Here is a 15,410-nt window from a genome sequence, read left to right on the forward strand (position 1 = left end):
CACAGGTACATACACATATAGAGCACAACGTAGTCAGACAGGCCGGGTCGATAACTATCGGGCAGGTAGGTACAGGAGGAGCAGGCGGAGAGAATGGTCAGGGTCACAAGCCAGGGATCAAACAGGAGAAGTCAGCAGAGGTCAGGATCAGGCAGGGTCGGCAACAAGTCAGGCAGAAACAGGAACAGGAATGCAGGTTACAAGATACAGGGGCCCATGGAAAAACACACACCAAGGCCCTGACTGTGAGTCTGGCCATTCTTAAATACAACCCCTGCAATCAGCTTCAGGTGTTTTGGCTGACTGCAGGGGTGAGTCTCTGATTGCTGAGAGCACCCGCTGGCCAGCCCTGGTACTGCAGCCCACAAGGCAGGTGAGTCCCACCGTTATTGGCAAGTCCATTCCTGACACTGCACCTCTAATTTTGTGTATATTGTCCTCTATTGTTGTTTGTTTATCCCCTAACCATCAATCTCCCATCCAAATCCCAGAATCTGAGGGTGCCATGGAAATGCTTCAACCCAGAGAAAATTGAATAGAGGGATGCTATTTTAGTTTTCCTCTCTGTCAACCTCCCTGTATGTTCCAAACTTCTGATGGTACTGATGGTGCTGAAGCAGTGCTAAACCCCTATAACAGATATTCATAAAATATAGAGGTGTGAGGGCCACATGAAACAGACTGGCAGGCCAGATTGGGCCCACGGGTCTTGTGTTTGACACGTGGTTTAGGGGGTCGATTTACTGTTATGATCAGGGGTTAGAGGTTTAGTTTAGAGTTGGGTTTGGGTTAAACAGTTTAGGGTTCAGATTTAAATATACACTCACTGGCCACTTTATTAGGTACACCTGCTCAATCGCTTAGTAACACAAACTGCTAATCAGCCAATCACGTGGCAGCAACTCAATGCATTTAGGCATGTAGACGTAGTGAAGACGACTTGCTGAAGTTCAAACTGAGCGTCAAAATGGGGAAGAAAGGGGATTCATGTGACTTTGAACGTGGCATGTTTGTTGGTGCCAGACAGGCTGGCCTGAGTATTTCAAAAACTGCTGATCTACTGGGATTTTCACACTCAACCATCTCTAGGGTTTACAGAGAATGGTCCAAAAAAGAGAAAATATCCAGTTGTGTGGAAGAAAATGCCTTGTTGATGTCAGAGATCTGAGGAGAATGGGCAGACTGGTTATTGTGACATTCAGATGGTAGGGTCAGAATTTGGTGTAAACAACATGAAAGCATGGATCCATCCTTCCTTGTATCAATGGGTCAGGCTGGTGGTGGTGGTGTCATGGTGTGGGGGAGATTTTCTTGGCACTAGCAAGGTGTACCTAATAAAGGGGCCGGTGAGTATAAATCCTAATGGAAATTACATTTATTTGCTAATGCACAGTGTTCCATAAAATATTGCCACTATATTACAAAAAAAAAAAAAACAAGCAAAACAAGCAATTTTTCAGCAGCCTCAGAATGTGTTTCCTGATGGTGACAACAATGGGTGACAAAAAGGCCACTTAGCCTCTATCGGAAGCCTGCGACAGGGCGATAACACAAGAGCACAATTATGAGGCAAGGTCAAAGTGTGGTCACCTGAACAAGGAGCTTCGTGGCAGGATTACCAGGTATTATTTTATTAAAAACGGTTGATCTAAAAATATTAAATTACTTTTTATTTGTCATTAACAAGCAAAAGTTTACTGTGTTGAGATTTGAGTGATTGGATTTACATAAACTTTAAGGGTTAGTGGGAGGTTAAGAATTAATGGCTCATTTTAGAGGTTAGATAATAAGTCACGCTTGGTTTGTTTGTTAGAATCTGGTCCCCCACCATGCCTTGATGATAGGCTTGCTAAGGTACAAAACATGTAAAGGCTGTACTGCTAGAGCCATGCTGTTAACAGTTGTTTTTATTTCAGTAAGAACTGCAGTAACCTGGTAAAGAGTACATATAGACCTTTTCTTTTCTGGATGTGCAAATATTTGAAGGCAGCTTGGCTGCAGCAGTCCTGTATTGAGACCAGGGCAGGGGCGGACTGACCATTTGGAAACTTGGGCACTGCCCTGAGGGCCCGGGGTCAGTAGGGGACCCCATGAGATGCCCGTGGTACATTTTTCATAGGCTTTTTTGAGTTTGGGCAAGGACAGAGGGGCCCCATGATCCCCTATTGCCCGGGGGCCCCATGAGTTGTCAGTCCGCCCCTGGACCAGGGTATATGCTGGAAGCGCCAAGGTCATTTGTTCAGGGTTTAGGTAGAAGAATGGTTAAAAATCACAGTATTACAGCAGTTATACATTCCGTTAGTAGAAAAGAAACCTCCCATTGAGGTGGCTTTATTCTACACCTGTCAAATGTGTTCTTTTACTTGCCTAGGGGAGTACATCTCTTGCTGTACTTCCATCCATGCATGGATGCAAGCATTTCAGGTCTAAGACTCCATGTACACGGGACACTCTGAACGATGGAAACTGACTGCTGGAAAACGTAGGTTAAAAACATCTGTTTAGCCGCGTTTATGCGCATTTGCGTTTAGAAGCGCTTTTTAAAGATAAGCACAGGAGCACCTCCCAAATGCCCAGAATGCACTGAAAAGTGGTAAATTATTAACTATTTCAGACTGTTTCAGAGAAATACAGAGAGTAGAAGCAGAGACAGCAGTATGTGTTGAGATTAGCTAGGTGTGAGTTGCTCATTAACATTTCTTTTGTTTCCAAGGGTGGGAAAGGTGTCTGGTGCAGGGAGTCATTAAGGTCACCTGGCAGGGGGTCCTCATGAGGAATTTGAGGTGTCAATGTTCATTAACATATCTTTTGTTTCCAAGGGTGGGAGAGGTCTGAGGTGTGAATTGGTCATTACAATGTGTGAGAAGCTTGGTAGGAACATCCTGTGTTCAGTGTTTTGTCCATCTATATACCTTGAAAACGCTTTGCATGCATTTTTCACGATGAAAAAAGGCTCTGAACAGCATCGGGAACTAGAAGAGTTAAAAAAAAATTTCAAACGCAAACACTTATAAACATGATTTGCTGCGTTTTTTCTCATTTACAAGGGTTTTGCGTTTGAAACGCTGATAAAATTGACTGCTGAACGCAAGTTTTCTGCATTGTAAACTCAAATGCCTGTAAATAACTGTAAACGAAGATGTGTACATGGACACATAGGAAAACATTAGGGGGAGTTCAGGGGCTGCTGAAAAAAAAAACGCTGAACAGCTCCTAAACGTGAGTTTATCAGCCGCAGTGTACATGAGCCCTTATAGTCCCCATAGCTATGGTCACATCTCTGCTTCTTCTCCTCCAGGCTATTCAGGAAAACACATGGCCCCAAGCTCTGTTTTGTTAGTTACCAGGAGTGGTAACTCCTAATTCCACAAATAATGAATAGGAGAAATGAATTATCATGGGGACTGTAAAAGTGCCTTATTAGGAGCAGGGGCGGACTGACCATTTGGAAACTCGGGCACTGCCCGAGGGCCCGGGGTCAGTAGGGGGCCCCATGAGATGCCCCTGGTACCTTTTTCATAGGCTTATTTGAGTTTGGGCAAGGACACAGAGGCCCCATGATCCCCTATTGCCCGGGGGCCCCATGAGTTGTCAGTCCACCCCTGATTAGGAGTATACAAGACAATACCAATAAATTAAAAGAACTTTATTACAATAGTTAAAAAACCTTAAAATTGTGTAATCGAGTATACCCACTGTCATGTCATCATCGTTATATAAGTACATAAGCCAAACACAGAAATGGCATGATAGATCAACGCGTTTCACACAAGTTGCTTCCTCAGGATCCTTGCCTATATTTGGGAGTCGATATAAAAACAATAAAATTCTAAAATTATACTAACACACAATATTCATCCAAAGAAAAAACAACAAACTCAACATAATATACAAAAAATATATACAGCCACCCCACCAGAACAGAGGAGAATGGAAGAGAGAGATAGAGAGAGAGAAAAACACCCCTCTCTCTTCCATTCTCCTGTGTTCTAGTGGGGGTGGCTGTATATATTTTATGTATATTATGTTGGGGGTTTTTTTTTCTTTGGATAGTTATTGTTTGTTAGTATAACTTACAATGTTTTTGTTGTATTTCAATAGCTATACCAACTCCCAAAATAGAAGCCTGGATCCTGAGGAAACAACTTGTGCAAAACGCGTCAATCCATCTATTTCTATATTTGGATTATGTACTTACCTGATAACAATTACAATATGGCAGTTGTGTACTCGATTACATGATTTTAATGTTTTTTAACTATTGTAATCTTGTATTTAACAGTATTGAGTTGTATATTTCTGCCAAGGCACACTTAAAGTCTCATGGTAATTCATTTCTCCCATTCCTTATTTTTGGAATAGGAGGGGATTAGGATGGAAATGTTTTGTTTTGGGGATGGTGCCATAACGGGAGACTAGGTGACAGCTCCAGCCACATTGTTTTGCATAGAGGTGTAACCATAGAGCTCTGGACTATGAGACCTGCAGTGCTTACATCCAGGCCATACAGTGGAAGCTTCCCCCTGCACATGTTTTGTGGCTTTAAGAATTGGGGAAGCTTTAGTAGTAGAGACACTTTTCAGTTTAAGGAAGGATTGTGACTAAGTCTTCTCCCAAAACTTACCAGATGCAAACTCCCATCTCTGAAAACTAAAGCATGAAGCAATGGGAAGACTAAAAAAAGTTTGCTTGTTTCTGCTCTGTATGAATGCCTGAAAAGTATAAGAAGTCTATCATGTATCAAAAATGGAAATATTTCATCTGGACCAAGTAGCCCTTTGAATTCTGAATCTCTTTTATATAAATGTTTATTTTCTATTTTTTTGGGACTTCAGCAATTCTAGTTTACAAAACATTTGTTTTAAAGAGGTTAGTTTACCTACATTGTAGTTATTTCTCATATTCAATTGAGTACTGTCCGTGATACTTTTTTTATTTGCACTAACATACAATTTTGAGGACAAGCTTTTGGGGTATGTCCCCTTCTTCAAAGTCCAAACAGTACTATTACAAATCACAAAGTTTAAGCAGAATGTTAGAAGGGATTGAGAAAAAAAAAGGCTACAGATAAGATACATCAAAAGCGAGTGCAAATGCACTAATACGGCTACAATCACCTTCTCATATTCAAGAAGGTATCTGATTTGAGGATGTTAGGCAAGGATTAAAAGTATAATTTTATCAGAAATATAAGAAAATGGAGGATACAAAGAAAAGCAACTTCTCTAACCCGAAGTCAGACCTTTTCTGTGAAATGTAAAATGGAATCTGATTGGTTGTCATAGGCAACATTGCTCGCTGGAGTTCTTTTCTTTTCGAAGATGTGTCTACAAGTTTGACTTTAGCAATGACAAAGGGAGTACAGTCAAAGCCATATACCGGTTAGGATTTCTGCAAAAGAACACTTCAGTCATTTTGTTTGGCTATAGAAGCAAGTAAAATAAGCAGAATGATCCTTCTGTCTTAAACGACTTTTTTTTACAAAATACGGGAGCTACTATTACTGATCTTCTTAGAAAAATGCTAATTGCCTGTATGTTGTGTCAAAATTAAGAAGGTGCTCTTGAATTACTTTGAAAAGTAACTGCAAACTTAAACTTCAAAAGTTCTGTTCCATTTTCATCCCTGGATAGGTCTGTGAACCTTATCACCTCCTACACTTCTAGGTTCTTATCTGGTCATAATTCAATAGTCCTTCCACCTTACCCCAGGAAGATAATTCTGGGAGGTCCCTCTACCAATTTCCCCTGCCCACACCCACTCTTCCCTTTGTCCATATTAGAAATACTTACCACACCTTTACTGATTCTATTATCCACTCTCAAAATACTTCATTGTTTCTTTCGTACACTATTGCCATACTTTTGGATATGTTATACCATATAAATGCCAAATACATATGTCTAAGGCTGAAGTTTTATACTGAAACCCTGCTTTCTGATATAAAATAGAATTTATTAAAAATTGTTTGTGAATGTCTAAAACCATTTTCAGGTTCCATTATAATGAACTGAAAGTAACCTTTAAATCTAGTAGACTTATATCCTTTGACCATACATCTTGCCAGCACATCAATGTTTTTGAAAGAACGGTGCAAAATTTTAAAGAGTTCAAATTTAAAATGTAGGTATACCAAGGAGTTATCTTTTTGGAGTTTTGGATAGAACACTGAAAATTAGAACCCTGTCAATTTTTTTTTAGTGCTGCTATGCCCTGATAAGTAGATTCACCCTCACTGTTTGGTCTGGTGACCATTTTCTCTGAAACAGAAAGCAATGGCAAACCAAAATCCTTTCTTTATATTCTCCATTTTTTAAGTTTCTGATAAAATAGTCATTTTCATCCTTGCTTAAGTTCATCAAATCAGATACGGGGTAATTAAACAGTTGTCATCATAACAGGAGATAAGGGGAAATCTTTCAATAAACCTTTTCCAGTGACAACTGACTAATGCTGGCCATAGATGGATTGAAATTTGTCCGGTTCAGCCGGGACCAGATTTTTAATCCATGTGTACCCACCTCCACTCAACAGAAGTTAATTTTTAGATTGACTTCTGTAAAATGGGAATGTTGGGAACAGAAAGCGATGGCGAACCAAAATCCTTTCTTTATATTCGCCATTTTTTACGTTTCTGATAAAATAGTAATTTTCATCATTGCTTAAGTTCCGCAAATCAGAAATGGGGTAATTAAACAGTTGTCATCATAATAATAGATAAAGGGAAATCTTTCAATAAACCTTTTCCAGTGACAACTGACTAATGCTGGCCATAGATAGATGGAAATTGGTCCAGTTCAGCCGGGACCAGATTTTTAATCCATGTGTGCCCACCTGCACTCAACAGAAGTTGATTGTTAGATTGACTTCTGTAAAATGGGAATGTTGGGAACAGGGGCGGACTGACCATTGGGGAACTCGGGCAATGAGGGCCCGGGGTCAGTAGGGAGCCCCATGAGATGTCCCTGGTACCTTTCATAGGCTTTTTTGGGTGTGGTTTGAGTGTGGGCGAGGACACAGGGGCCCCATGGTTCCCTATTGCCTGGGGGCCCCAGGAGTTGTCAGTCCGCCCCTGGTTGGGAAGCTTTTGTTGATCAGCAGCTGCACCCCTGATCAGTGTATTCTGACAGTGGAGAGTCCCTGTTCTCATACACTTTAATTTCTCTGGGTTCATAGAATGGTGTTTCTAATTGAATCCTTATGAATCTCTGCATATTCCTGTAGTGCTGGAATTCTGGAACGGCAATTAGATTGGTGTCTCCTGTTGAAGATTCTTTTCTATTTTGTGTAATAATGAATTAACATTACCCAATACGTTTTACATAAGTCACAATTTTTACCTGCATCTGAGCTTTACAATTTTAAATGACTTACTATTATAGTGTCAATTGCAAATATCTCATTTATTTACAGTATTGTTGCTAAGAAATGTACACATATAGTATCCTGTATATCCTATGAATATATATAAGTCTGCGCTACAACTATAACAGCAGGGAGTCGTTTGCAACTATATAAACCCCCTTCATGATGTTATCATACATTGTTTGTATTTATAAAAATCATGGCACCATTTCCTGACACTTATTTTGGTAACAAATTATAGACTTTGATGAATGCCAGACACAAAATGGAGGATGCCACAAATCAGCGACCTGCACAAACACGCCTGGAAGTCACAACTGCACGTGTGTGAATGGATTCACAGGAAATGGCTTTGACTGCTGGGACATTGATGAGTGCCAAGACAGTGGGAACCACTGCAGTGTTTATTCAAAGTGCACCAACACTGCAGGTTCTTACCAGTGTGCTTGTCTTATTGGTTTCCAAGGCAATGGAATCAACTGCATCGATGTGAACGAATGCTCAGACGGTCATATTTGTGGTAACAACTCTCACTGTGAAAACACTATTGGCTCTTATTTATGCTTTTGCCACTTTGGATATACATTTGCTAATGGCACCTGTAGAGACTTAGATGAGTGCATGAATGAGACCATATGCCACGATAATGCCAGCTGCATCAACACAGATGGGTCTTTTCAATGTATTTGTAATAGTGGATATTCTGGGAATGGCAGCCATTGTGAAGATATTGATGAGTGCAACCTTGAACCTTCAGTGTGTCCAGAGAATTCCACCTGCATCAATAGCCTTGGAACTTATATATGCCAGTGCTGGGGTGGTTATAAAAAAAATGGAACAACATGCATAGACATTGACGAATGCTTGAACCCCATCAATTGTCATCATTACAGCTCATGTTTTAATAGCCCTGGGTCATATTCTTGTATCTGTGGTAATGGTTATATGGGGAATGGCTCCTACTGTGAAGACATAGATGAATGCATGCAGGACCACCAACCAAGCATCTGCTATAATAACTCTTACTGTGTCAACACAGTTGGCTCTTATTTTTGTCATTGTGACTTTGGTTTTCATTATATCAAAGGTGTCTGCATAGATATTGATGAATGTGACTTAGGCATATCGACCTGTGGTATGCACTACAAATGTATCAATACCATTGGGTCTTACAGTTGTGAGTGTGATGTAGGATTCACCAACAGCAGTGAAAGTTGCATCGATATTGATGAGTGTTTATATAATTACACAGCCTGCCATGAAAAGGCTTCATGTTACAACACACTTGGGACTTATGTCTGTATATGTCTATATGGCTTTAGAGGAGATGGTAAGATCTGTCAAGATGTTGATGAATGCCTTGATGTTTCCGTTTGTCCTGATCACATGGTCTGTACTAACTCACCAGGCTCCTACTATTGTTCTTGTGACAAAGGATATAAAACCCAAGGCAACACCTGTGTAGATATCAATGAATGCCTAAACAAAACTCTCTTTTGTGACAACACTGCCATCTGTGTCAATGTACCTGGCTCCTATTATTGTACATGTCCTCCGGGATATAATCAGAAAGACAACTCATGCATTGACGTAGATGAATGTTCAATGGCTGGAAGCTATTGTGCCAAGCAAGCTGTGTGTGTGAACAAACCAGGATCATACTTCTGCAGTTGTGTTGGAGGATTTTTGTCAAGTGGAGATATCTGTACAGACATTAACGAATGTATGGTAGGAAATGAAGGTTGTCACCCTCATGCCATCTGTAGAAATACAATAGGAAGTTTCTTCTGCGAATGCAAGCCTGGATTTCATGGTGATGGACATCAATGTGATGATACTGACGAATGCGCCACTGCTAACACCTGCCAGGAAAAGTCATACTGTGTCAACCTACTGGGGTCCTATGAATGCAGAAGTTCTCTCCTTAATTCAGGCTATGGTGTGTGCTTTTAAACTTATATACATAAGTCACGTTTGATCACAAACCAGATTCCTAGGTACTTATATGTTAAGAATATATTGGTCAGCGTACGTCTATATCTGATTTATACATGCAGAGACCAGAAATGACATGCGGTGAGAGAGCCATCTATTATTGGCAAATATAGTCCGTGCTGGGACCTGCACATTATTTCTTTCCAATTTACTAATGTGACAGTGTGGTAGTGTGTGGTAGCACTTTTGATCCTAAAACAGTGCAAAAACATTGGGGTTGATTTACTAAACCTGGAGAGTGCAAAATCTGCTGCAGCTCTGCTCAGAATCTGACCAGCTTCCACGTCTTATTGTCAAAACTTAACTGAGAACAAGCTGAAGTTAGAAGCTGATTGGCTGCCATGCACAGCTGCACCAGATTGTGAGTGCTCAAGTTTTGGTAAATCTCCCCCCTTGCTTAAATATTGCCATGGATATATACTATTACCTATAGGTTTCTCTTCAAGGATGGAGTGCACTTTTTCTCTAGTAAAGTTGCTTTGTTAATTTTAGGTGGTGACACATAAAAAATACATGAAGAATATATAGTAGCCTCACTAACATTGAAATTATGAAGCCTTGATATCTGCTAAGAAAGCTTCTTAATTTTAATAAGGTATTTAATCCTTTATAAAACGTTATTGTTTACTGGTCCATCTGGTTGGACCACCTTACTGTAAAGTGTACCCGTAGCAGGGGCGTACTGACCATTCGGAAACCCGGGCACTGCCCGAGGGCCCGGGGTCAGTAAGGGGCTTCATGAGATACCCCTGGTATCTTTCATAGGCTTTTTTGGGTGTGGTTTGAGTGTGGGTGAGGACACAGGGGCCCCATGATCCCCTATTGCCCTGGGGCCCCATGAGTTGTATCCCCTGACGCATAGTATGGAAAAATTATTCAATGTCTACCTGAAACTGTACAGAAGTTACCATAAGGTGTCGGCTGCTGCTTTAATGCTGGGCCCCACCCAAACATTGGACAGTGGTCATATCTCTAACGAGATGAGAAAAAACATTAAGGGTGTCATCCAGAACCTGGCAGTAGCAATGTCTATACCTTGTGTCATGGCTGGTGGCGACCTAGTCTCTCCTAGCCCTCCAGACAAAGACGCAAAAGCCAGCATAGCCCTGGAGCAGACAAGAAAAATACCTCACATCTACCACTCATCTGTCTAGCCACTCAGCAAGGAACCAATGCATAGGAAATAAAAGGCATGAGAAGTGCTCCTAAGTAATTTTATAGACTTGCTTAACTTTCCCAAACTTTCCCACACTCCCGCCATAGCAAGAGACTGCAGAACCAATTTCACCAACAGGACTTTGAAAACTCCTAAAATAGCATTCCAACCCAGGTGGACTTCAAACCCCATCAAGCAGGTCTGTACATCCCACCCAGCAGGTCTTCAGATTACATCCAGCAGGTCTTCCATCAGGAGATCACTCCAGTTGCCCTTAGAGTACTTGTCTCCCTATCACTGGCAAGGTTGTATATGAACAGGAAGGAAGGTTTTCGTTAAAAAATAAGGTGTGTTGGTGACAAAATAGCCCTCACCTAACTACAACAGACACAGATTTTCCTAGAAAGGTGGCCAGACCTGTGGTGCTTTTAAATTGTGTTTGTATAATTATGTTTACATTTATTTCAGGCTCTTTAGCGCCATGCACACTAGTACTTTTTTAAGCTCCTACAAGTGTTATCCTACAGTATGTGTCCATATACACTACTTAAGGCTAGTAGCATTTTTCAAGCTTTCAGCATTTAGGAGCAGAAACAAATGATTTTGTAGCGTCTTTGGGAGCATCTTTCCAGCACAAAAAATACTGAATGCTCCTAAACACTCCTAAAATGCGCCTAACAGCTCTTTTCTAGCTTTTTTTTTATACATGTACTGTAAAATGCTAACACTTCTAATGGCGTCTAAACGCTACTAAAACGCTACTACAAGCTGGCACAAAAATGCTATTATCAGCGTTTTTCATCTAACTATTTTGAGCTTATAAAAATGCTAATGTATATGGAGCCTAAAATTACGCAGGTAAGTAAATATTAATATTTTCAAAACAATTTTTACACTTTTCGATTTCTGCTAGAGAGAGTAATTTAACCCAACATGCTTTTATTTATATATATATATATATATATATATATATATATATATATATATATATATATATAATATATATATATAAAAAATAGTAACTTTTTTTTTTTTACAGAGAGTTTGCTGTACCCATATGGTAATAATGTTGGAGACAAAAAGATTAATGCTACTGGGAGAGATGTCAATTCACAGTTTATCATACCACCGATGGGATTCCCTTTCCTTGGACAGACATATCATAAAATTTATGTAAGTTTTATCCACTTAACAATTACCTATCAATTCATGGAAATCTAACAGGAACTGTGTATGTATTATGTACATCTTTGCGATGAATTCAAAATATGGTTTTTCAGTTGTTGACTTTATATATTAAATATCTGTTCATGAATTCAGTTGAATCAACCTAAATAGGCACTGCTACGGTATACTGTATACTATCTGCTTAAGTTGAAAACCAAACTTGTAAGATATCAGATGTGGTCTCTGTGATTCAGACAGCAAAACACTAAATAATATAGTCACAATATTTTATTAGACATTTAGCACACGACAAAGCCACTGGACAGAGTTAAAATAATTAAAAAAATTGCACATACACTATATTGCCAAAAGTATTGGGCCAGAACTCCAAATCATGTGATTCAGGTGTTCCAATCACCTCCATGGCCACAGGTGTATACAATCAAGCCCCTAGGCATGCAGACTGCTTCAAAAAGGATGGACCGCTCTCAGGAGCTCAGTGAATTCAAGCATGGTCCCGTGATAGGTTGCCACCTGTGCAATAAGTCCATCCATGACATTTCCTAGCTACTAAATATTCCACGATCAACTGTTAGTGGGATTATAACAAAGTGGAAGCAAATGGGAACAACAGCAACTCAGCCACAAAATGGTAGGTCACGTATAATGACAGAGCGGGGTCAACGCATGCTGAAGCGCACAGAAGTCGCCATCTGTCTGCAGAGTCAATAGCTAAAGACCTCCAAACTTCATTTGGCCTTTAGATTAGCACAACAACAGTGCATAGAGAGCTTCATGGAATGGGTTTCCATGGCCGAGCAGCTGCATCCAAGCCTTACATCACCAAGTGCAATGCAAAGCATCGGATGCAGTGGTGTAAAGCACACCGCCACTGGACTTTAGAGCAGTGGACACGTGTTCTCTGGAGTGATGAATCACACTTCACTGTCTGGAAATCTGATGGACATATCTGAGTTTGGCAGTTGCCAGGAGAACGGTACTTGCCTGACTGCATTGTGCCAAGTGTAAAGTTTGGTGGAGGGGGATTATGGTGTGGGGTTGTTTTTCAGGGGTTGGGCTTGGCCCGTTAGTTCCAGTGAAGGGAACTGTTAAGGTGTCAGCATATCAAGACATTTTGGACAATTTCATGCTCCCAACTTTGTGGGAACAGTTTGGGGATGGCCCCTTCCTGTTCCAACATGACTGCACACCAGTGCACAAAGCAAGGTCCATAAAGACATGGAGGAGTGAGTTTGGGGTATAGGAACTTGACTGGCCTGCACAGAGTCCTGACCTCAACCCGACAGAACACCTTTGGGATGAATTAGAGTGGAGACGCAGGCGTTCTAATACTTTTGGCAGTATAATGTATGTCAAGAACAGTTTTCACATACCAGAAAGAGAAGTTTACAGCTTTTATACAAGTATATTTTTGTGTATCTTGTTGCATGGAAATTAAGTTTCTCCAAACTGTTTCTGACTTTTTAGTAATATAAAAGCACATTGAATAGACCAGCACCCCCTAATTTTGAAAGGAGCCAGTAGAGGTGGTCCAGAGACTGTCAGTTGGGAGCTTCTATTGTGAAGTTCCATTTACAAGCCTCCAGTGCCAATCTGGAACAGGTAGCAGTAGTACTACTTTGAGTAGTAATAACAGAGTAGTTGGTCACTTAAGGTTAGTAAATACCCATCTGTACCACTAAGCTCCCTGCCCCTCGTGTGTCACTTCCAGTCTTACCTATAAGGAAGCAAGGAAAATAGTGCCGAGTTCAATAACCCTCCAGTATATTTGAAAGAGCTGAGTAATCCTCCCTACCTTAAGTGTCCGTTCACATTAATGAGGTTTAAACCGCATCCAATCCGCATGACATGTGAAAACATATTGCTTCCTATGGTGCCTGTTCACATACAGTTGCAAGAAAAATTATGTGAACCCCTTGGGATTACGTGGAGTTTTGCATGAATTGGGCATAAAGTGTGCTCTGAACATCATCTAAATCACAACAATAGAAGAACACAGTCTACTGAACATAATACTACACAAACATTAGATGTTGCCATGGTTTAATTGCACATAACATGTAAATATTCACAGTGCAGGGAGGAAAAAGTATGTGAACCTTTGGACTTAATAACTGGTTGACCCTCCTTTGGCAGCAATAACCTCAACCAAACGTTTCCTGTAGTTGCGATCAGACCTGCACAACAATCTGGAGTAATTTTGGACCACTCCTCTTCTCAAAACTGTTTCAGTGTAGCAATATTCTTGGGATGTCTGGTGTTAATCGCTCTCTTAAGGTCATGCCACAGCATTTCAATCGGGTTGAGGTCAGGACTCTGACTGGGCCACTCCAGAAGGCGTATTCTGTGCTGTTGCAGCCATTGTTTTGTTGAATTACTTGTATGCTTTGGGTCATTGTCCTGTTGCATCACCCATCCTCTGCGGAGCTTCAGTTGGCGGACAGATGGTCGTACGTTTTCCTGCAAAATGTCTTGATAAACTCTGGAATTCATTTTCCCATCAATGACAACAATCCGTCCAGGCACTGAGGCAGCAAAGCAGCCCCAAACCATGATGCTCCCTCCGCCATTTTTTACAGTGGAGATGAGGTTTTGATGTTGGTGTGCTGTGCCTTTTTTTCTCTACACATAGTGTTGTGTGTTCTTCCCAAACATCTCAATCTTGGTTTCATCTGTCCACAGTATATTTTGCCAGAAGTGCTGTGGAACATCCAGGTGCTCTTTTGCAAACTTCAAATGTGCTGCAATATTCTTTTTGGACAGCAATGGCTTCCTCCGTGGTGTCCTCCCATGTACTCCATTCTTCTTTAATGTTTTCCTTATTGTAGATGTGTCAACAAAAATGTTAGCATGTGCCAGAGATTTCTGTAGGTCTTTAGCTGACACTCTGGGATTCTTCTTTACCTCATGCAGCATTCTGCGCTGTGCTCTTGCAGTCATTTTTACAGGACGACCGCACCTAGGGAGAGTAGCAACAGTGCTAAACTTTCTCCATTTGTAGAAAGTCTGTCTTACCGTGGACACATGAACATCAAGGCTTTTGGAGATACTTTTGTAACCCTTTCCAGCTTCATGCAAGTCAATAATTCTTGATCGTAGGTCTTCTGAGAGCTCTTTTCTGCGAGACATGGTTCACATTAGACAGTGCTTCTTGAAACCAGTAAACCCAAAACAGGTGTGTGTTTTTTAAGGGCAGGACAGCTGTCAGCAACACATCCAATATCATCACACTGATTGGAGTCAAGGTTGGCTCACTCCTGGCTCCAATTAGCTCTGGGAGAAGTCATTAAGCTAGGGCCTCACATACTTTTTCCTCCCTGCACTGTGAAGGTTTACATGTTATGTGCAATTAAACCATGGCAACACCTAATGTTTGTGTAGTATTATGTTCAGCAGACTGTGTTCTTCTATTGTTGTGACTTAGATGACGTTCAGAGCACATTTTATGCCCAATTCATGCAAAACTCCACATAATCCCAAGGGGTTCACATACTTTTTCTTGCAACTGTATGTCCAGTGCACTGGCGGTGCAGTTTCAGTGTGGATTCAGTGTGGTTTTAAAAACAGTCATGTCCGTTTTCTGAGCAGTGCGGTCAGGTTCAGATGCAGATTACAGGCTATTGACTTCTATGGGAACCATTTCAAAACCACATATGTCTGAACAAGATACAATCCTGAGCTAATCCTGTCCTGAACCTGATGTAAA

General features: G+C 40.8%; 2 protein-coding genes across 2 annotated transcripts in view; both read left to right on the forward strand.

The window, feature by feature from the left end:
* Positions 1-15,410, forward strand: part of LOC149445314 (uncharacterized) — a 117,302-nt gene that overhangs the window by 24,291 nt on the left and 77,601 nt on the right. The window contains exon 7 of the mRNA XM_089653900.1: positions 11,556-11,689. Coding sequence (XP_089510026.1) covers positions 11,556-11,689 — 134 coding nt within the window. The remainder of the gene's footprint in view (positions 1-11,555; positions 11,690-15,410) is intronic.
* LOC149445315 (uncharacterized) lies at positions 7,764-9,318 on the forward strand. The gene has a single exon (XM_089653937.1). The coding sequence runs from the start codon at positions 7,987-7,989 to the stop codon at positions 9,316-9,318; it is 1,332 nt and encodes a 443-aa protein (XP_089510063.1). The 5' UTR covers positions 7,764-7,986.

This window comes from Staurois parvus, unplaced genomic scaffold (genome assembly GCF_062004578.1).
Source record: "Staurois parvus isolate SC_StPar_1 unplaced genomic scaffold, SC_StPar_1.0 ptg000727l, whole genome shotgun sequence".
Classification (NCBI taxonomy): Eukaryota; Metazoa; Chordata; class Amphibia; order Anura; family Ranidae; genus Staurois; species Staurois parvus.